The sequence below is a fragment of the Penicillium chrysogenum genome, assembly GCF_028827035.1.
Source record: "Penicillium chrysogenum strain IBT 35668 chromosome Unknown utg000005l_segment0_segment0, whole genome shotgun sequence".
Taxonomy (NCBI): Eukaryota; Fungi; Ascomycota; class Eurotiomycetes; order Eurotiales; family Aspergillaceae; genus Penicillium; species Penicillium chrysogenum.
The window spans coordinates 703,341-722,448 of record NW_026622753.1 but is presented as its reverse complement, the minus strand read 5'-3'; the positions used below and the strand labels follow the sequence as shown (position 1 = coordinate 722,448).

Below are 19,108 nucleotides of genomic sequence, written 5' to 3'. Positions count from 1 at the left end.
TCTACTATATCTGTCTCGTTCTTATCCAAAAAGGGGTCTCTGAAGATGCGGAGTATAAAAAGGGACTTCCTCGGCAAATGTGGGGAAACCTCCGACACCGGATTAGCCGACTTGGCTCAATAGCCTTCTTGACATATCTGATTTTGAAATTTGATATTGTATATAATTCATTCCTCAACTATAGAACGCAGTGCCAACCTGCATGTGTATTCCAACCTAAACACCATGACTCTGCACGCCCTGCCAAAACGGGCGCCGCAGTTACGGGCCTCCCTAACAAGGCACTTCACAACCACCCCCCGCACCGCCAGTTATGCGGACACTCTACCAAATCTCAAGATTGGCGCTCATACGAGAGTATTATTCCAGGGATTTACAGGTAATTCTTCCTGTTTGTTTTGAACCAGACGTGTCCCGCAATGGAATACCGTGTAATGCTAATCTCCACCACAGGAAGACAGGCGACTGCCAATGCCAAAGAGTCTCTTGAATGGGGCACTAAAATTGTGGGAGGCGTGAAGCCTGGAGTTGAAGGCGAGCACCTAGGCCTACCAGTCTTCCCATCTGTGAAAGCGGTATGAGCATTAGACTGGTTGTTCTCTCGTTGGGAGATGTAATTCGACCAGTTGGCTAATGACCACCAGGCCCAAGACCGGGCCAAGCCGGACGCATCTGCGATCTATGTTCCAGGAAACCAGACCGCAAAAGCCATCGAAGAAGCCATTGAAGCGGAAATTCCACTCGTCGTAGCCGTGGCGGAACACGTGCCGATCCACGACATCCTTCGGGTATGTAGGAATTGCGGTTAATCGCTAATCTTGCTTGGATGGTTGAAGTGTCTTTTCACTAATAGTATTAGATCCATTCCATGCTACAAACGCAATCCAAGACCCGTCTGGTAGGTGCGAACTGCCCAGGCATTATATCCGCCATTGGCAAGTGCCGAATCGGCTTCCAGCCCTTGCCTTGCTTTGCGCCTGGCGAGGTCGGTATAGTGGCTAAGTCTGGGACACTGAGTTATGAGACCGTTGCGTCGACGACTCGGGCGGGACTCGGTCAGAGTCTTTGTATTAGTATGGGCGGGGACGTGCTAGCCGGCACGAACTTTGTCGATGCTCTTAATCTCTTTGAGAATGATCCTGATACTCGGGGTATTATCTTGGTTGGTGAGGTTGGGGGTACGGCGGAGATGGATGCCGCTGAGTGGATTAAGGATTATCGAAGGAGGACTGTGGATCCCAAGTAAGTTATTGTGTCTTTTGTTCTTTTATCGGGGTTTTTTGAATACAATTCTGATGGGATAGGCCCATTATGGCGCTTGTTGGCGGGTTAGAAGCACCCCCTGGCCGGATTATGGGACATGCCGGTGCATGGGCTGCGCCTGGGGAACCAGATGCGCGTACTAAGTATCAAGCGCTTGAACGTGCTGGGGCGGTCATGGTTAACCATCCCGAGAAGTTCGGCGAAGGTATGAAGACCTTGTTTGCTAATCAGTATAGCCGGCCGGGTACAAAGGTGATTGTGTTTCTTCAAACTGTCGATCTGAGGTATACTGACGTCCCCACAGCAAATGTCCGGGACTAGTTCACAAAAACGTGGCTTCCATACTATGAGACGAGTTGCGCCAGCCTCGAGGCCGACAGCTGGACAGAAGCGGAGTCTGTACATCAAGCAGTTCCAAGCATTCGATATCCTCAAGCAGAAGTCGATCCCTGTCAATGAGTCGGCTTCCAGCTCTGATAGTTCTGTTTCTGTTTCGATTACAGTCGACCGAACAGCTTTGTCGCCATGCATCATTGCCTCGTCAACTTCCGAGTCTAACCCAGCTCAGTCGCTGAAATTTCCTTTCCCTTACACTCAGACCGAGTTCGGAAGCTCCATCATTGCTGCTGTTGCCTCGCATTTGGGTCATCCGGCCTCTGCCCACGAGCAGCTTACGGGCCTCGTACAAGCCCTTTGGGAAATCTACAAGGAAAAGGAGGCCTTTACGCTGGAGACGCAGCTTGCCATCTCTGCTGATGGTACTTTGGAGGTGCACGGTGCACGTTTCGGCTTCGACGATGCTGCATACCGCAGCTCCGGTCGACAGGAAGATATCCACAAACTTCGGGATACAGCCGAAGAGGTTGCGGAGGAGGTTGAAGCCGAAAAGGACGGAATTGTCTACGTCAAGTATGTATAAATGTATACATACTTCCGAGGTTTATCTTTATCTCCGCTAACATACAGTAGATTGGAAGGTGAAGGCAGCATTGGCACACTTGGTATGTATTCTGATCTAGACCTTGTTGAACGAAAATGTTTGCTCACAATATCGCGTAGTCAATGGAGCCGGTCTTGCCATGAACACGGTCGACGCCCTTACTATCCACGGCGGCCACTGCGCGAATTTCCTTGACACCGGTGGCAAGGCTACTTCGGAGACTGTCAAGGCGTCATTTCGCGTGATTTGCTCGGACACGCGCGTCAAAGCGGTGTTTGTCAATATTTTTGGCGGACTGACTCGCTGCGATATGATTGCTGAGGGAATTATCTTGGCTTTCCGAGATTTGAATATGAAGGTTCCAGTTGTTGTGCGGCTGCGAGGTACAAATGAGGAACTGGGACAGAAGATGGTAAGTATTGATCTGATTATCCGCTACCAGTGCCTAGTTGCTAACTCGGATGTTTGTAGATTGCGGAGAGTGGCCTTCCTTTGCATGCATTTGATGGATTTGAGGAGGCTGCGAAGAAGGTCATCGCGTTGGCTCAGGGTCAATAGATGCTTACACTTTGTGGTTATACTAGATATTTGCGTCGTGGCTGTAAAATAGAGCCCTTCACCTCTTTCACTTCCTTTACTGACCTGGTGTAATCCCCACGCATTTGCGGAAAGAAATACCCAGGAGGCGTGACACATAGGGCTATCACAGCGACAGCGCACATTCTAGCATCTGTCAGCTCTTTCCAATGCCTAGCAACTTCGTCACAATTCGACTTACATCGACTCAAGGATAGTAAAATCAAGTTCGTCCTGCGTTATAGGGTTTTTCCACCCACCGGCCATTTCCGCGATACTGGACACTCCAATCTCAGTACCTCGCAGATATCAAATATTTAGTCAATGACTTACCGATAGACGCAACGGACATAAGTTGTCACAAACGCCACGAAGATGCCCCAAAAGAATACCCAGAAATTGCGACTGTTCCAAACTTTCCGGGCCTCAACCGTCAATCCAACTTTCGGGGCATTCTTTATACAAAGAAGAAAATGGCCCGACATCACCGCAAATACCGTCAAGGTAACAACTTGCCAAACAATCCCGGCCATCATGACATCGCTGCCAATATCACTGGTTTTGGATGTCTTAGCTGCTGCTGCAAGGCCACCGCCAGCGCCTTGAAGAATCAACGAAATGACATCGCAGGTGACAAAGATGTAAGGATACCACTTCGCCCTCAGTGTCGAGTATTCTTGGCCCAGAACATTCACCCCATGCTTCAGCGTCAGGTATATGGCAGCAGACCAGAAAGCGGGTGCCAGTGTCAAAGTGCAAATCTGCGTCTTAAAGCCGGCGGATGAATATGGGTTTTTGTTGAGCAGTATACGACCAAAATAGCCTATTTGTTTTGTCAGTTCTCTCCGGGACAGTTAACCTGTCGTTTCTAGGAGCTGCAGTTTACTTACCAATAACCTCAGTCAAAGCACCGAGAACCACGGCAATACTAAAAGACCATAGGCGATATCTGATCAACTGGCCGAGCTGGATCAGAGAACAAACACCGAATATTAAGCAAAATTCAATACTAAACACAAGGTCGGGCGCGTATCCGTAGATGGTGCCCTCAACTGGGCATTGAGGAGTCACCTCCGTACATTTCGCTGCAGCACGGATTTTGAGCATGATTCTGGCATAGAGGAAGGTCAATATGATCGGGTGTACCCCATATAGAAGTCATGAAGTTAAGTTAGCTTCTATGCTCACTTCATATTCCTGTGTGTCAAAGAAAGATATATATAGACACATATCTTTCTTACGTATGTCTTTCTTTGAAGAACATATTGCCTAGATCTCTCGGCCATGATAGATCAGTTTCGCATTCAAGCCATGGTCGTAGCTTTGCAGGGTAATCTTTATTTGATACTCACTAGACCAGTCAAAACACTCAATGAATACAACTAGCCCGTTCGTTTCCGCTACATAGCTAAAACTCCTATTCACCCTGTGATCTAGGCCCCTGTCAACTAACTAGTACAATGGTAAAACCCTGCAATTGTATGCGAAGATCTGCAGATCATCCAATGTGTCTGTGCGTATACCTTTTATTTCTGTTATAGCCGCTTCTGACTAGATGAGGCGCAAATTTAAGGATCGTTGGTGGAGCTATACCGAGATGGCTGCACACCACACAGAAAGCCTAAACTGAGACCAGTGGTAAAGCCCTATCATAGCTCTATGCTTATTATGATTGTATTCTTTTATAGTCCAGCATAAATGGCGTTAGCTACACCAAAATCCTCGGTTGAGTGTTACGGCTATACGCCTAGGGCCAGGGTCGGAGATCCTTTGTGCTGAATCGTGTTTAACGAAACAATTGTTTACCCCGCTACTTTAAGGTAATGGTTCATTTAATAATGACAATATGAGCTGGAGGTACTCTAGATGATAAGTATCTCGTGTATTGTGCTATAAAAGCCATGTCCCTCTAGTTCAACAGGCTGCTGCTCTCGGATGAACCAAACCGACACTCATACTTGAATCTATCAAGGGAACCCGTGGAATCTGAGCCTTCATAGCTACATATACAGCTTAATTTAATGTGTATGGTAGACGGTATTACGTATATGATTTCCTGTTAATATCCCCATCTTCCCATCCTGTAAATGAAACGTCACCAACCCCAGACAGGATCAGGAACAAGCCCCGCACCATCCAATTTCTATATGAATGACAAAAGTTAGCTTGATAGCTCAAAGGTTCAATGACAAAGTAAATATAGTGACTCACATTCGTGCTCGACTGGACGAAGAAGGAAGACCGCATCAACTGATGGATCCGAAGGCTGGGCCGCCAACTCATTATCCTCCCCAGCTGCTACCACCAGTGGAGTTCCCTCTGGGTGGAAGATGGAGGTCCCGTCTTCATTCTGAATGACTTTGAAAAGCTGTGCGTTGTTTCCAAGGGTGTCCACTTCGCACGGATGTTCCTCCGGGCATGAGAGCATCCCCTGGGTGTAAACGTTCTGTATGAAGAAGTCGGGACCAGAGGCGACTAGGCGCCAGTGCTCGGCGTGTTTGTCTTCCGGGTGTACCAACTCGACCGGATGCTTAACACCGATCGAGTTTTGGATTCCCCAAACATCTCCAGAGCGTGCGGACACGATTGCGTACACTCCGTTGTTTTTCAGGGCCATGGTTTGGCTGAACAGGCTAGCCAGGGCGGCGAGGGAGGCAATAGCGTGCTTCATGTTGTAATTGGGATATGGTCAATCTGATGGAAAAGAACGATAATGGTACCTGGGGTAGAGGGAAAACCCAGGGGCGCAGAGAGGGATTTATAGACAGGTACTCCTACTCCGTAGAAGGTCGAAGTATCAAGATGTTACTGATCAGTTTTCCAATGCTTTATTATGCATTCTGCTGCCCCTATTGCCATATTGCTTCTTCTGATGCAGGTTGCCAGTAGTTTGACGCTCCATATAACTACCGACCTGGGGAAATGATCTATAAACCGGCTTTTTATGCTAGCTTTAGGTGCTTCCGACGTAAGGGGTCGAATGTGGGATTAGGCACGGAATACTATATAAGTACATTGGAGACTGATGAATTCACTATAAAAGATGTTCTACAACAGTTGTACTATCCCTGAAATAAAAATAGAAAGGATAATAGACTTGATGCCTGACAATCCTGAGGCAGAAAGCCGAACCAGAAAGGTCTAGCCCTTCTTTTTTCTCCACGATCAAACCAGGAATGCCACCGGCACTGACGCCATAAGTTCTATTTCTATCTCAAGCACACATTTCCCTTAAATTGACCTGTATACTTAATCCGCTTATTGACCATTAACTCTCCTGTACATTTATTGTCCGTTACACCCGACGCGACCATGTCTGATCCGAGCGCCGAGCTCACATCCACACTCCGCAACCTATCCATAGGTGAAAAAGGCCCAGTGCAAGACATTCCCCGACCAAAAGTGGAAAAACTCCCAACAGAATCCGCAACCTCAACCCCCAAATCCAAACCCAAAATACCCCGCAAACCCGTTGCAGATTCCTGGGAAGACGAAGCGGACCTCTCCGCCTCGGAAGGCGAGGACGCGAAGCCCCGCGACGAAGACGCTACCCCGGTGCTTTCGCCAACCATCAGCGCTGAGGGTCCTCTAGGTCCCCCGCCGACACCTATCTCCCCGCAGACCTCCAACCCGTGGACGGCAAGGGCTGCTTCTCCTGCTTCGGCGCGGGAACCTCCTACCCGTCGCCCGGAGAAGCAGACTGCTGTTGCGGAGCGAATGATTGCCGGTGCGCTGGGGATCCGTGCCCCGAAGCGGACGGAGCAGCAGCGCGCTTATGATCGCTCGGTTAAGGAGCAGGAGATTCGGAGGCGGAATCGCGAGCGTGAGGAGAAGGCTAAGGCTAAAGAGGAGGAGGAGAAAATGAAGGCTTCTATTTGGAACAGTTAGTGGATTTGGAGGAATTTTTGGGTTATGTTAGGCGATTGGCTTTCTGTATATCTGTATATATTGTCGAATTGTACCTGTTTATAATATGCCTGCTCGCTGCGCGGTGGCTTATCGTGCGCGAATGGACAGGTTACTTCATGTGATTCCTTCCAAGGTTGGACTTTACTGGCCCATGATAACGCGTTGCTCGCGGGGACCATGGCGATAGGGAACGTAGTGAGTACCTAGGTATATCTTGAGGCACACCCCTGCATCGAGACCCCAGTAAGCTATTTAACGTAACGAAAAGAGACAAGCTATTGCGACATTTGCACTCCCAGAAAAAGAATGTCCTTATTGGTTTGGCAAGCCCTAGCTTCTCGGTCCTACATTCAAATACAAAGCCTAGAACCGAAATTAGACTACGCCTGCCATATGCGGGCGTCTTGACCTCGACGGAAATTTAATAAAGCGCAAGCACCCCCAAAGTCTGGAGAAGACTAAGTGACCTTTGATAATCGTCATTCATAAGATAAAAGAAAAAGCAGTATGAACGCCGCCCCTTCGCCCTTGGGCCATCAATGAGGATCCTCTATACACTGCTGGCCATCAGCCCTAGTGTATTCCCCCCACGTATGTCGCCCTAGCAGCCTCGGTCCCGTGGAGGAGTGCGACTCTAGCATGCAGAGCTCGTCTAGCAACCTCCGATCTGCTCCTGGTGAACTTCCAAGGTGTCACCGTCCGCCATATCGAGCTATTTTCAGTTAGTTTGAAAGTTCCTAGGCATCAATGGGTGGCAAAAAAGAGAGGGGGATAACCGTACAGTCTCGGGCGAATCTTCAGGGCGAACCCGGGTGCCGTCAAAAAGGAACCGAACAGTTGAAATTTGCTTTCCTTGACGCTCACAGAAGGCATCCATGAGCTTCTTCAGCTGCGTTGTGCGCTTGATCTTGAAGAACACCTCATTGTTGTTATCGGTCACCTTGATGTTCAGGTGCTCGGTGGGAGGAGCAGCGCCTTCTTTGTCGGACATTATGAATGACTTTGTGGACTGGGTTTCGTTAAACGGCTAATTCTCGTGGAGAACGAGATGGCAGCAAGACAGAATGCTTACAACGGTAGAAGCGAGTTCGGGAGTCTCTTCGAGCGGGGCTTTGAATTATGCCTGAAGGGTTCAGAGAGGGTTAGATCATGATTTCAACGCAATTTCAGGGCAGAACTGAAGTAAGAGATACTCACCTAGAAGACGAAAGCTCGAGATAGCGAAGGTTGTGGGAACGGTGAGGTTAGAAGAGAGAGGAAGAAGAGAGATCAGCGGCGACGGCAGAATATCACACTCGCCCCACGGTCTGAAGGCGGAGAATCTATTTTGCGTTTGGCTGTTCTATCGCTTTCGTCACTTCCAAGGAACAGTGTGTCTACAACGCTTTGTACGGAGTACAGTCTTTGATAATTGCATTATGGTATGTAAATTCTCATTGTGAACATATTGGCTATATGCTAAGACCCTGATAGGGTAATTTAAAGCAAGACCTGTCACACGATCAACCCTGCCATCCGCGTGCTGTATGTATCCATATCCTGAAAGTGTCCATTTAGAGTGGTTTTGCCCAGGGTGCTAGCTCTTACTGACAGTGAAACAGTGCGCCATTCAAGGTATTTTCCAATTCATAGCATGTTCGTACAAGAACAAAGCCTAACCGAAGCAGACTGCTTGCAGAAAAACTCCTTTAATGAGGACAAATGCCAGGCACAAATTGATGCTCTGTATGAATGCTGCAATGCCTTCTACCAAGAGCGAGGTGACCAAGCATCTACCGTCAGCTGCCCCAAAGCAAATCTGCTGCGGTTGAAGATGAAACAACGTGCTCAAGCAGCAAAGCAGTGAGGCTATTACATTTTAAATCTTTATAAGTGACCCATGTCGAAAATGGAGGATGTCACAATTCCCTTGCGGTCTGAGTTTCCATCTGGAGGAAACCAGGCTAATTGAAGAACTGCATTTATTATAAGACAATCGTGAGCACGCAAAGAGGCCTCATGGACCTGTACGAAAATTGAGTTTTCATACCGAGACTCTAATGAAAGCCTATAGACATTAGAGAAGAAAAGAAAAGAAGGAGAGAAGGGCGCGGGCGAAAATTCGTAGAAATAGCTGCCGGTGTTGCCGCTAGTCCTTTTTGGGGTTAGTCTGCCAACGCGAAAACCAAAAGAGACAAACACAACTTATTCCTCAAGAGCTCCTCTCTCTCTTCTCCCTTCTAACCAAGTCCCCCATCATGGCGCCTTTAACTCGATCGGCCGCTGGGGCCTCATTCACACAGGTGTGTTCATTCCCTTTGCTCTTTGCCTTTTGTTATCTCATAATTCTTTCATAGGTTGCCCAGCCGCATAGGCAAAACGAGGTCATCAACATTGACGACGATTCGCAACAATCTTTCGATGAGGATGAAGAATTGGAGGACGAGGAACAAATTTCGGAAGATCAATCTGAGGACCAATCGGAAGACCAATCGGAAGACCAATCTGAAGACCAAGATGAGGATATGGACGAAGATATGGATGGCGACACCGCATCGGAGACTGGGTCCGATGTTTCTGATCCAGAGCCCTCTATGCAGTCTACCTTTGGCGCATCGGGCAAATATCAAGGTCGGCGTAAGATTCGCTGTTTAGATCGCCTTTGCTAAATTCTATCCCAGACGCCCCACTGTTCACCGCCGCAGGCGCCCAGGAAGCACTGCACCCCCTTCGCCGGACGGCTGACCGCGTCACTCGTCAGATCGAAGCATTCGCCGATAAGCTGGATCAGTTCAAGCGCGACAATTCAACCGACGATTTCAACAGCGCCCAGGCAGCTTACAAACTCGTGCAGAGCTACCGCGACATTGCGAACAATGCGATTAAGGAAATCGAAACCCAGCAGACCGGGGACCGAACAAAGCCAGGCCTCCGGTCGAGCGGGTCGCAAGACACCAAAAGCTACGAGGAAATACGCCGATTGCAACTTGAGGCCGACACTTGGCGCCTTCTGCTGAACCTGATCAGCATTGACGACCCCTCCAGCCGTGCCAGTTACAAGGCAGGACGACAGACAGCTTTCCAAAACCTTCACCGCTACTCAAGCGATCGCGAGATCTGGGAAGAGTTCCTCAATGCCGACCAATATGGACTTGAGTGCGTCGTTGCCATGCGGTGGTTGGAGGAGACCTCGAAGACAGGAAGCCAGGAGTTTGATACCCTGATCACGGAAATGGAGGAGCAATCTCGAAGCGGCCAAGGATTGTTCACAACTGGATGGCTTCATACTAAGGAATCGATTAAGGGCCACAAACGTTTGCGCGCCTGGCCACAACCTCTCGAGCCCAATGACCCGGGAATCTCGCGCTCACTTTTGAGCAAAGATGAACAGAAACCGCTAGTTACTCAACTCGACCCCGATGCTCTCACTCGTCAGAAGCACAGTCTAGAAAAGGAGGACGAATTCTTTGAGCGCGCCACTTGGATAACTTGCTGGAAGATGCTCAGACAGGGCGAGAACTGGACTAAGATTCGTGAGTGGGCAGAGGGTCGTCTGGAAGGATGGAGGGCTGTCAGCTTGTGCGGTTCTAGTGTGGATCCCGAGTCGGCAAGTTCTCGATACCCATCTGACGATGGCCACACCCGTTTGATGAACAGTCGAGCCCACGATTCATGGCGTACCGCTTGCTCTGCGCTAACACGCGATCCCAATACCGATGAATTCCAACGAGCGGTCTACTCCCTGCTTGCTGGCGAAACCGACGCTGCAGCTAGTGTCTGCCGCAGCTGGGACGACTTCCTCTACGTGTACTTCAACCGTGTCGTGCTCTCACGCTATCAGGGATTTTGCAAGCAATTCCAGCGGAAACTCAGCCACTCCCCCAACACCCCTGTGGCATTCAAGCCGGAACCCGCTGGGCACGCGGAACTCCAAAAGTTCCTTGTCTATCTCAAGGGTAACGACCGGGTCAGCGGCGAAGCGCGTAATCCGTTCCGCAACATCCAGGCCATGATTCTCAGCAAAGGTTACGATACATTCTTCACTTCTCTGGCTCACGCTGTATCTCAAGTCAGCACTGATAAATACGGGAATACTTCTGTTATCCCAGAGATCGTGCGCAAACCAGTAGATGAATCTTTCCTCATAGCTGCCGATGACGAAGAAGCTCTCAGAATTGCAGCTCATGTTTACGTTGTGGCCAGTGCGAGGGGCTACGCCCGCGTGGATGCCCATTTCGTTGAGACGGCGTCGGTGATCGTGGCTGGGCATATTGCCACCCTGGAGGACAGAGGTCTATTCCATCTTGTCCCACTTTACGTGTCTCTCCTCCCCGCGCCAATGGGACCCGAAGTTCTATCCAAGATTCTCATTGAAATCGTTGACCCACAAGAGAAGGTACGGCAAGTTCGGCTCGCCCGGAAACACCATATTGACATGGAAACTGTTCTTGATGTTCAATGGGCGTGGGTGAAGGAGCATGTCTCTGCGGTTGATCATTCTAGAGGGGTCACTGGTTATTCGAGAGTGTTGCGACGACCTGACGGTTCCCGGGCATTGGTGTCACCAAAGACCGATTTGATTGGGACTTTCGTCGCTCCGGAAGATGACAGGATGATTCGCAGTCTAGAGTGGCTTCGCTACATAGATGGACAGTGGGATAAGATTTGCGATCTTGGATCGTGGCTGTATCGCAAATTCTTCCGTATGTTTCTGACCCTCCTGTTGTTGAGAATCCGGCCGAACTGACTTCTACTAGTTGCTGATAAGCTTGCCGCTGCTCGCGAGTTGAGTTTCCGTCTTCGATTGGCCGATATCTCAATTGAAAAATTCGGATCCGATATCATTTCGATGCCTCCGCAAGAAGCATACACCGAGGCAACTACGCCAACTAGCCCCACCAAGTCAAAGAGAAACAGCCTCCACCGGCGAAGTCTTTCCGGCTCCAACAACATTGCCCTAGTCTCGGCATACTACAAGGCTCAAAGGGTCCTAGATCTGGAGAGCTTGGCTATCGGATTTGACGCCGTGGAGCAATTTGCACATGTACACGAGCAGATGTCCAAGTGAGTTCACCATTTTCCTACCTTATATCATTGCCAAAGCTAATCGATCCAGGACCAAACGCCGACGCGACTCGGGCACCTTGAAGGGCATGGGTCAAGACATGAACGAATACGTCACTGTGTTAGAAGAGTGTGTTGGAGCAGTGGTCATTGAAGACTGGCTACCCACATCTACCGATGGTATGTACTTGATGTCGCGGCATTGATATCTCAAGACTAATCCGTTCCTACAGCCGAGGAAGAAGAAGACTTCGAACACATTCGGACGACCTACATTCCAGAGCTGCTTCTTGATTGGCACAACGCCTTGTACTACGCCAGTCACACCCTCGAGCGGCACGACCTGTTGACATCCTGCATGGTTGTGTCTATCTGGGCTGCAAACTACGAGCACATCACCCGCGCCTTTACAAAGTCACGTCGCATGGCCGAGCTTGTCGATGTGCTCGCTTTGTCGAGCAAGGCCCTGGTCATCCGGGACTCCAGCCAGCGGCGGTCCCCAATGGACCACACTACTTTCGAGAAAGGCCAGGAACTGAAGATCTGGGATGTCACCATCTCGGAAGAAGAAAAGAAGAGGCTTGGGATCGTATCGTCCGCAGATCGGGAGCAGTAGATCTAGCGGCGATTTGTTCTGTGTACATTAGCATGGGATTTAGTGGCTTTGAGTTTTTAACGGCGAGGCTCTGATATGGACGAAACTGGATCAAACATGGATGGAGGATAGGTTACTTCATTTTACTACAGCTACCACATGTCAATAGGACATCTACGAATACATCAACATCGTCTTTTGTCAAAACATCAATTTGATTGCTGGATCTCGTTAGGCATTCTTCGTTTCTTGTCACATTAGCTTGTCGCGGTGATATATGCCCAAGGGTTGAGACCATTCTCGCGCTGGAGGGTGGCTGCAAAGCAGTCACTCCAGCGCTTGCGGAGGAAATGCATCGAGACACTGGTAGTATCTGCATGGACAAGATCGCAGTATGCACCGATGTTATCTGCAAGGAAGATTTGCGTTTGGAGATCGGAGCTGAACATGTTGTACAACATAGGCCCACAGTCCAAGTTTAAGCTAAAGTGAGATCAAGTCACTGAAACACAGCTATGGACATACTCACCAAGAGAGGAGCAGTCATCAGGGGTGTCGGGAAGATGTGCAATGACATAAACCGCCAGATATCTACAGATAAAATACCTAGACCATTGTGGGTAGAGTTCCTCCGCCACACTCTCAGCCTGTTCGGGGTTTTCACTGTCGGAGCCCTCTCCGCTCACGGATATGGGCAACTACATACAACGTACACTATTCGTCTTCGTTGGACACGTGAGCATTATTTGGATATAATTCTGCAAGACACGCAATGCCAGCACGCCGAAGAACTCAAAACTCAGTTTGGTGGCCAGGTGATATCGGCCTCCGTGGTTCCAATATCATGCAACAAGCGAGGAAATCCTCATCAAAGTCCCAGTCCGCAAACGGGAATCGGTAGCGTTTGATCGCGAGCCCGGAGTGGTACGCTCGTCGTGAGTGGTTGCGTGTACGTCTCTTTGGGGAGTGCGTGCACGCAGAGACGTTGATGCGTTGTGCTAGTGGGGTTTCGGGGATTGGGGTTGGAGGTTGGTGCTGTTTTGAGTAGATCTTGGGCTGGGGGTGGGACGGCGGTGAGGCCGTATCTGTTGGTTGGGTTTGGGGATTTTCTGCTTTTTGAGGCTTTTGGGTTTTGATTGGGCTCTGTGGGTTGGTGGCGGGCTGAGATGGCCACGGGGTTGTTTGATGAGGAGAATAAGATGATTTTAGATGTCATATTTGTTTATGTGTTGCCATGTGTTACTTTGAGGGCTGACGGAAATTTTATCGTGAGGTATATCTTGTCCGACATTAGCTATATATGCCCGATTTGGGTTTGTAGAGAAGCCAAGCAAGTACTTTGGATAAGCTTTGATAGGAACTACCTAGGTAGGAGGTAATGGATTTTGAGTCAGTTTAGTCCATCGTATTCGTACTTACTCCGTACTCTTAGTTACATTGATGCCGTACGATCTATGCAAGGATCAATTGTATGGTCTGAGTGTGGCGGAGTTTATGTGGGAGCTATAATCCCTACATACTCATAGCGAGGTACTTGGCAGGAGAAAACAAGTTCTGGTCCTCAAGTTCCGGGAATCAGAGTTTGATTTTCTTCTATAAAGTCGATCCAAGGCAAAAAAGCAAGTCTTGGGGTCTTGGATGCTACGTCGGACTCCGTCCACGTCGATCATATATGTAGGGGACGTCACCACTCTGTCAAGGGCATACACATGTATTTAAAGAGACATAGATGGTGTCTGCATGTGGACTTTGATTGTAGTCTCCAATTCTTCTTTATTCGAATTAGTATATCCAATACATATTCAATCTCCAGGTTTTTAATCTTTTAATATCCCCCTTAATTGCCAAATCGGGATCTCAAGCATGTCTTGGCGAGTGAGGCAGTGCAAGGCACTATAGAGCTTGGTATTGGTCTTTGCGGTATTTGCTCCTTATTCGTTGTTTACCGTAAATATGAAGAATTTTCTTGTCAACAGAATGTCCAACGTCTCTTATAAGTTTATAAGTTAATAGAGTATATCATATACTATCATATCATATACATGGTATCTGTAGAAACAGTAGTGGGCTGTGCTAGATCTCCAAAAGTGGAGAATTCAACATACAACATAGTCTCTGTAACAGTACGAAGTAATAAAAGTGAAGTTCTCGACCGGAGTGGAGAGCAAATTGACGTCTCTCCCGGCGGCAACTTATTATTACCATTGCCGCCTCCTATCTTTTACACTTTCACACCTCTCCAACCCTTGTCTTGTGTCTAGGAGTTTAGGAGTTAGGGGAGCTCTTACCGTTCTCTGTACACTTCTTACATGAACTATCAACCCGGTGCCACGCATGAGTCGCGCATTGGATAAACACTCCCACAATGTCCGACCCGCGCCCAAACGATGAGCCGGGACAATCCTCAACCCTGCGCAGAGGGCGCGCCCCGACAATTACCATCGACACCTCGGCCGTGAACTCCCCCGATAGCGATCACCCTCCCATCCAAGTCCTTTCCGGAGGATCACGAACCTACACCGATAATGCAACTGCCCCCGACACAACCGCACTGCTGAGCAATGGCAGTGTCTCTCCCACGGATATGCGGTCCACAGCCTCGATTCGCTCCAATGCCTCCTCCGAAGCTCGTGACCGTGAGAGCCGACCAACCTCACCCCATAACATCTCCTCGCCCAAGACGAAGGCGCCCGAGACACATTCAAACTTCCTTTCTGTCCCCGGCACACGCTCCCGAGGTAACTCCTTGGAGTCGGACGAGACCAGCCAAACATCGAGCACCTACGGCGGCGACACATACGTGCCCTCGGCATCCCAAGAATCACGATCCGATTTGGCCAAGAATGCCGCCATAAACGACATACACGATGAGGATGCCCTGACCCCAGACCCTGGCCGTGAATCCGAGTTTGAGGTCGAGGACAACAAGTTCGCCTTCTCCCCTGGTCAGCTGAACAAGCTTCTTAACCCGAAGAGCTTCGGCGCCTTCCATGCGTTGGGCGGCCTGCGAGGACTAGAAAAAGGCCTCCGAACTGACGTCAAAAGTGGCTTGAGTGTTGATGAGACTACCCTGGATGGAATCGTCAGCTTTGACGAGGTGGTCTCACCTTCCTCGCCTGCCTCGTCAAAGAATATGCCCAAGTCGACCTCTCCGAATACATCACCGCCACCCGCCACTGATGGTCCTATCGTAACCCAGGGCGGAGAAGGTTTCTTCGACCGCAGACGTGTCTACGGGGATAACAAACTTCCAGAGAGGAAATTGAAGTCTATTTGGGAGCTTGCATGGATCGCCTACAACGATAAGGTCCTGATCTTGTTGACGGTTGCGGCTGCAATCTCACTTGCTGTGGGAATTCCACAATCGCTCAATCCAATAAACGATGAACCTGGCGTTGAATGGGTCGAAGGATTGGCTATTCTCGTGGCCATTATTATTGTGGTTACAGTCGGCGCAGCGAATGACTGGCAAAAGGAACGACAGTTTGCGAAGCTCAACAAGAAGAAAGAGAATCGACAGGTCAACGTAAAGCGATCCGGCCGAACCGAAGAAATTTCCGTCCACGACGTCTTGGTTGGCGATTTGATGCTACTAGAAGCCGGTGATATGGTCCCAGTTGATGGGATCTTGATCGAAGGCCACGACCTCAAGTGCGACGAATCTTCGGCTACTGGCGAGTCTGACGTTCTCCGCAAAACCCCAGGCGAGGAAGTGTACCGGACAATCGAGCAACACGAAGACTTGAAGAAGATGGATCCTTTCATCATTTCCGGTGCCAAGGTCTCCGAGGGTGTCGGCACGTTTTTGGTCACTGCTACCGGTATGAACTCTACCTACGGCCGGACGATGATGTCCCTCCAAGAGGAGGGCGAGACAACTCCTTTGCAAACCAAGCTCAACAAACTAGCTGAGTACATTGCCAAGCTCGGTCTCGCTTCTGGTCTGTTGCTGTTTGTGGTCCTTTTCATCAAATTCTTAGTTCGTCTTAAGGATATTCCGGGTGGTGCGGAAGCTAAGGGTCAAGCATTCCTACGGATTTTCATTGTTGCTGTTACAATTGTCGTCGTCGCGGTACCTGAAGGCTTGCCGCTGGCTGTCACGCTCGCTCTGGCCTTTGCTACAACACGAATGCTCAAGGACAACAACCTGGTTCGCTACCTCAAAGCCTGCGAGACTATGGGTAACGCTACCACGATTTGCTCCGACAAAACTGGAACTTTGACAGAGAATAAAATGACTGCAGTGGCTGCGACATTGGGCACCACGTCTCGGTTCGGAAAGTATTCTGGTGTCTCGTCCGACGATCAGAGTGAGATCACCCCCTCGGATTTTGTCTCTACTTTATCGTCACCTGTGAAGGATATCCTACTCCAGTCGATTGTCTACAACTCAACCGCGTTTGAAGGCGAGACAGATGGAGTTAAGACATACATCGGATCCAAGACAGAAACTGCCCTCTTGACTTTCGCTAGGGATTACCTCGGAATGGGGGTCCTTAGCGAAGCGAGAGCAAATGGCAAGCTCGCCCAGATGTTCCCATTCGATTCTGGCCGCAAATGCATGGCAGTGGTGATGCAGCTGGATAATGGAAAATACCGAATGCTAGTCAAGGGTGCTGCGGAGATTCTAACCACCAAGACAAACCGCATCGTCCGAGACCCCACTGACTCTCTGTCGGAGGCTCCTATTACCGACGACGACAGAACTTCCCTAGACAATATTATGAACAACTACGCCACCCGCTCCCTCAGATGCATTTCCCTGGTTCACCGTGACTTCGATCAATGGCCACCTCGTGGGGCCCCTACTTCGGAAACCGATCGCAACCAGGCAGTATTCGAACCTATCTTCGAGGACATGACAATGTTAGGAATCTTCGGTATTCAGGACCCTGTCCGAGAAGGTGTTGCCGACGCAGTGTACACATGCCAACGAGCTGGAGTGTTTGTCAGAATGGTAACTGGTGACAACATCGTAACCGCCAAGGCTATTGCTCAGGAGTGTGGTATCTACACACCTGGCGGTATCGCCATCGAGGGACCCAAATTCCGGAAATTGAGCACACGCCAGATGAACCAAATCATCCCCAGACTTCAGGTCATCGCCCGCTCTAGCCCGGACGATAAGAAGATCCTGGTTAACCAACTCAAGAAGCTTGGAGAGACCGTTGCTGTTACTGGAGATGGTACCAACGACGCCCAAGCCCTTAAGAATGCCGATGTTGGTTTTGCAATGGGTATCACTGGTACCGAAGTCGCCAAAGAGGCCTCTGACATCATTCTTATGGATGACAACTTCTCGTCTATCGTCAAGGCCATGGCATGGGGTCGTACCGTCTGTGATGCCGTTAAGAAGTTCCTTCAGTTCCAAATCACTGTCAACATCACCGCCGTCATTCTCACCTTTGTCTCTGCAGTCGCTAGTGATAGCGAGGATTCAGTGCTCAGCGCAGTACAGTTGTTGTGGGTCAATTTGATCATGGACACCTTTGCCGCTCTCGCTTTGGCGACAGATCCTCCCACGCCAACCGTACTTGACCGCAGGCCCGAATCAAAATCTGATCCATTGATCACTCTGACAATGTGGAAGATGATCATTGGACAGTCCATCTATCAGCTGGTTGTAACCTTCATTCTGAATTTCGCCGGAGGCAAGATTTTCACTTCATGGGATTACGAGCATTTGCAGACCGTGGTTTTCAACACTTTCGTCTTCATGCAAATTTTCAACCAGTACAACTCCCGTCGCATTGACAACAAGCTCAACTTCATGGAAGGTATCTGGAAGAACCGTTGGTTCATTGGTATCCAGGTCATCATCGTCGGAGGTCAAGTCTTGATCATTTTCGTTGGTGGCGCTGCTTTCTCCGTCAAGCGTCTGGACGAAGGCTCGCAGTGGGCCGTGAGTCTTATACTCGGAGCAATCTCCCTACCCATCGCCGTGATCATCCGTCTTATTCCGGATGAATTCGTCTCCAGACTCGTTCCACACTTCTGGCATCGCGACAAGGGTCCCGAGTTGGTCGTCTCAGACGAGGACCGCAATTACGAGTGGAACCCGGCTCTGGAAGAAATCCGCGATCAGCTCGCCTTTATGAAGCGTTTGCGCGGCGGTCGCCTACGACACATCCGCCACAAGCTGCAACACCCTCAAGAATTCCTTCCTCGGTCCCGCAGTGGCTCTCGCTCGCGTGATTCGTCCGCCCCGCCCACGCCGAACGGCGACAACGACAACGACAATGGCAGTCCGACCCCGGCCACTCCAGAGTCTCGTTCCAGACGCAACACACGGTCACGATCCAGCTCGACGTTCGGACCCGCCGCTGCTATGGCAGGAATCGTTGCCGGTAGTATTGCCGGATGGTCCCCCATCGAGCGAGGCCACAACGAGCCCGACGTCGGATTCCCGACAGGCGGCGGCCCTCACAGTGGCCTTGATCGCGAACAAGGCATTGAAGTGCACCCGGATACCGCTGCCGATGACCGTATCCTAAATGAGTACTCCGCTACCTCCAAGACACCCCCTAGCCAGAATCCGGATCTGACTCCGTTCTTCGAGCATGCCCCGTCAGTGGACCGCGCGCCCTCTAGCCGTGGTCGTCGCTCTTTGTCTCAGCGATCGAGATCGAGATCGAGTCTCAGTCAGTCGCATGTTTGAGCCACTCTCGCGTTTTTAATACTCCTTTCCTTTTTTCCCCCGAATGTCGGGATATTTTAATAATTCGTTATGCCCTTATTCCCCTTGACTCAACTCTACTGCTCTATTTTCGGTGTCTGGAAAT

The 19,108-nt window shown here is 49.9% G+C and overlaps 10 protein-coding genes across 10 annotated transcripts; 5 read left to right on the top strand and 5 right to left on the bottom strand.

The window, feature by feature from the left end:
* Positions 1–225: 225 nt before the first annotated feature.
* On the top strand, positions 226–2,761 carry N7489_008661 (putative succinyl-CoA synthetase subunit alpha; the record flags this gene model as incomplete). Its single annotated transcript, XM_056714411.1, has 9 exons — positions 226–379; positions 454–575; positions 645–788; positions 860–1,242; positions 1,305–1,515; positions 1,568–2,172; positions 2,233–2,264; positions 2,323–2,615; positions 2,675–2,761. 9 exons carry the CDS (start codon positions 226–228, stop codon positions 2,759–2,761), a joined length of 2,031 nt encoding a protein of 676 aa, XP_056562033.1.
* Positions 2,762–2,977: 216 nt separating this feature from the next.
* On the bottom strand, positions 2,978–3,886 carry N7489_008660 (RTA1 domain-containing protein; the record flags this gene model as incomplete). The annotated part of the gene is made up of 3 exons (XM_056714410.1): positions 2,978–3,056; positions 3,113–3,602; positions 3,670–3,886. The coding sequence occupies 3 exons, from the start codon at positions 3,884–3,886 to the stop codon at positions 2,978–2,980; spliced, it is 786 nt and encodes a 261-aa protein (XP_056562032.1).
* Positions 3,887–4,819: 933 nt separating this feature from the next.
* Positions 4,820–5,450, bottom strand: N7489_008659 (uncharacterized protein; the record flags this gene model as incomplete). Its single annotated transcript, XM_056714409.1, has 2 exons — positions 4,820–4,860; positions 4,991–5,450. Coding segments are annotated over 2 exons (462 nt in total). The 3' UTR covers positions 4,820–4,858.
* Positions 5,451–6,091: 641 nt separating this feature from the next.
* On the top strand, positions 6,092–6,667 carry N7489_008658 (uncharacterized protein; the record flags this gene model as incomplete). Its single annotated transcript, XM_056714408.1, has 1 exon — positions 6,092–6,667. The coding sequence occupies one exon, from the start codon at positions 6,092–6,094 to the stop codon at positions 6,665–6,667; it is 576 nt and encodes a 191-aa protein (XP_056562030.1).
* Positions 6,668–7,340: 673 nt separating this feature from the next.
* Positions 7,341–7,679, bottom strand: N7489_008657 (SUMO family protein SMT3; the record flags this gene model as incomplete). Its single annotated transcript, XM_056714407.1, has 2 exons — positions 7,341–7,400; positions 7,470–7,679. The coding sequence occupies 2 exons, from the start codon at positions 7,677–7,679 to the stop codon at positions 7,341–7,343; spliced, it is 270 nt and encodes an 89-aa protein (XP_056562029.1).
* Positions 7,680–8,321: 642 nt separating this feature from the next.
* Positions 8,322–8,534, top strand: N7489_008656 (uncharacterized protein; the record flags this gene model as incomplete). Its single annotated transcript, XM_056714406.1, has 1 exon — positions 8,322–8,534. The coding sequence occupies one exon, from the start codon at positions 8,322–8,324 to the stop codon at positions 8,532–8,534; it is 213 nt and encodes a 70-aa protein (XP_056562028.1).
* A 391-nt stretch (positions 8,535–8,925) lies between these two features.
* On the top strand, positions 8,926–12,347 carry N7489_008655 (nucleoporin Nup84/Nup107 family protein; the record flags this gene model as incomplete). Its single annotated transcript, XM_056714405.1, has 6 exons — positions 8,926–8,970; positions 9,025–9,298; positions 9,349–11,370; positions 11,425–11,731; positions 11,784–11,911; positions 11,965–12,347. The coding sequence occupies 6 exons, from the start codon at positions 8,926–8,928 to the stop codon at positions 12,345–12,347; spliced, it is 3,159 nt and encodes a 1,052-aa protein (XP_056562027.1).
* Positions 12,348–12,583: 236 nt separating this feature from the next.
* N7489_008654 (putative urea hydro-lyase/cyanamide hydratase) lies at positions 12,584–13,069 on the bottom strand (the record flags this gene model as incomplete). The annotated part of the gene is given in 3 exon segments (XM_056714404.1): positions 12,584–12,809; positions 12,852–13,024; positions 13,040–13,069. The coding sequence occupies 3 exon segments, from the start codon at positions 13,067–13,069 to the stop codon at positions 12,584–12,586; spliced, it is 429 nt and encodes a 142-aa protein (XP_056562026.1).
* A 125-nt stretch (positions 13,070–13,194) lies between these two features.
* N7489_008653 (uncharacterized protein) lies at positions 13,195–13,542 on the bottom strand (the record flags this gene model as incomplete). Its single annotated transcript, XM_056714403.1, has 1 exon — positions 13,195–13,542. The coding sequence occupies one exon, from the start codon at positions 13,540–13,542 to the stop codon at positions 13,195–13,197; it is 348 nt and encodes a 115-aa protein (XP_056562025.1).
* Positions 13,543–14,691: 1,149 nt separating this feature from the next.
* pmcA (putative P-type calcium ATPase) lies at positions 14,692–18,984 on the top strand (the record flags this gene model as incomplete). Its single annotated transcript, XM_056714402.1, has 1 exon — positions 14,692–18,984. One exon carries the CDS (start codon positions 14,692–14,694, stop codon positions 18,982–18,984), a length of 4,293 nt encoding a protein of 1,430 aa, XP_056562024.1.
* Between the last annotated feature and the right edge of the window lie 124 nt (positions 18,985–19,108).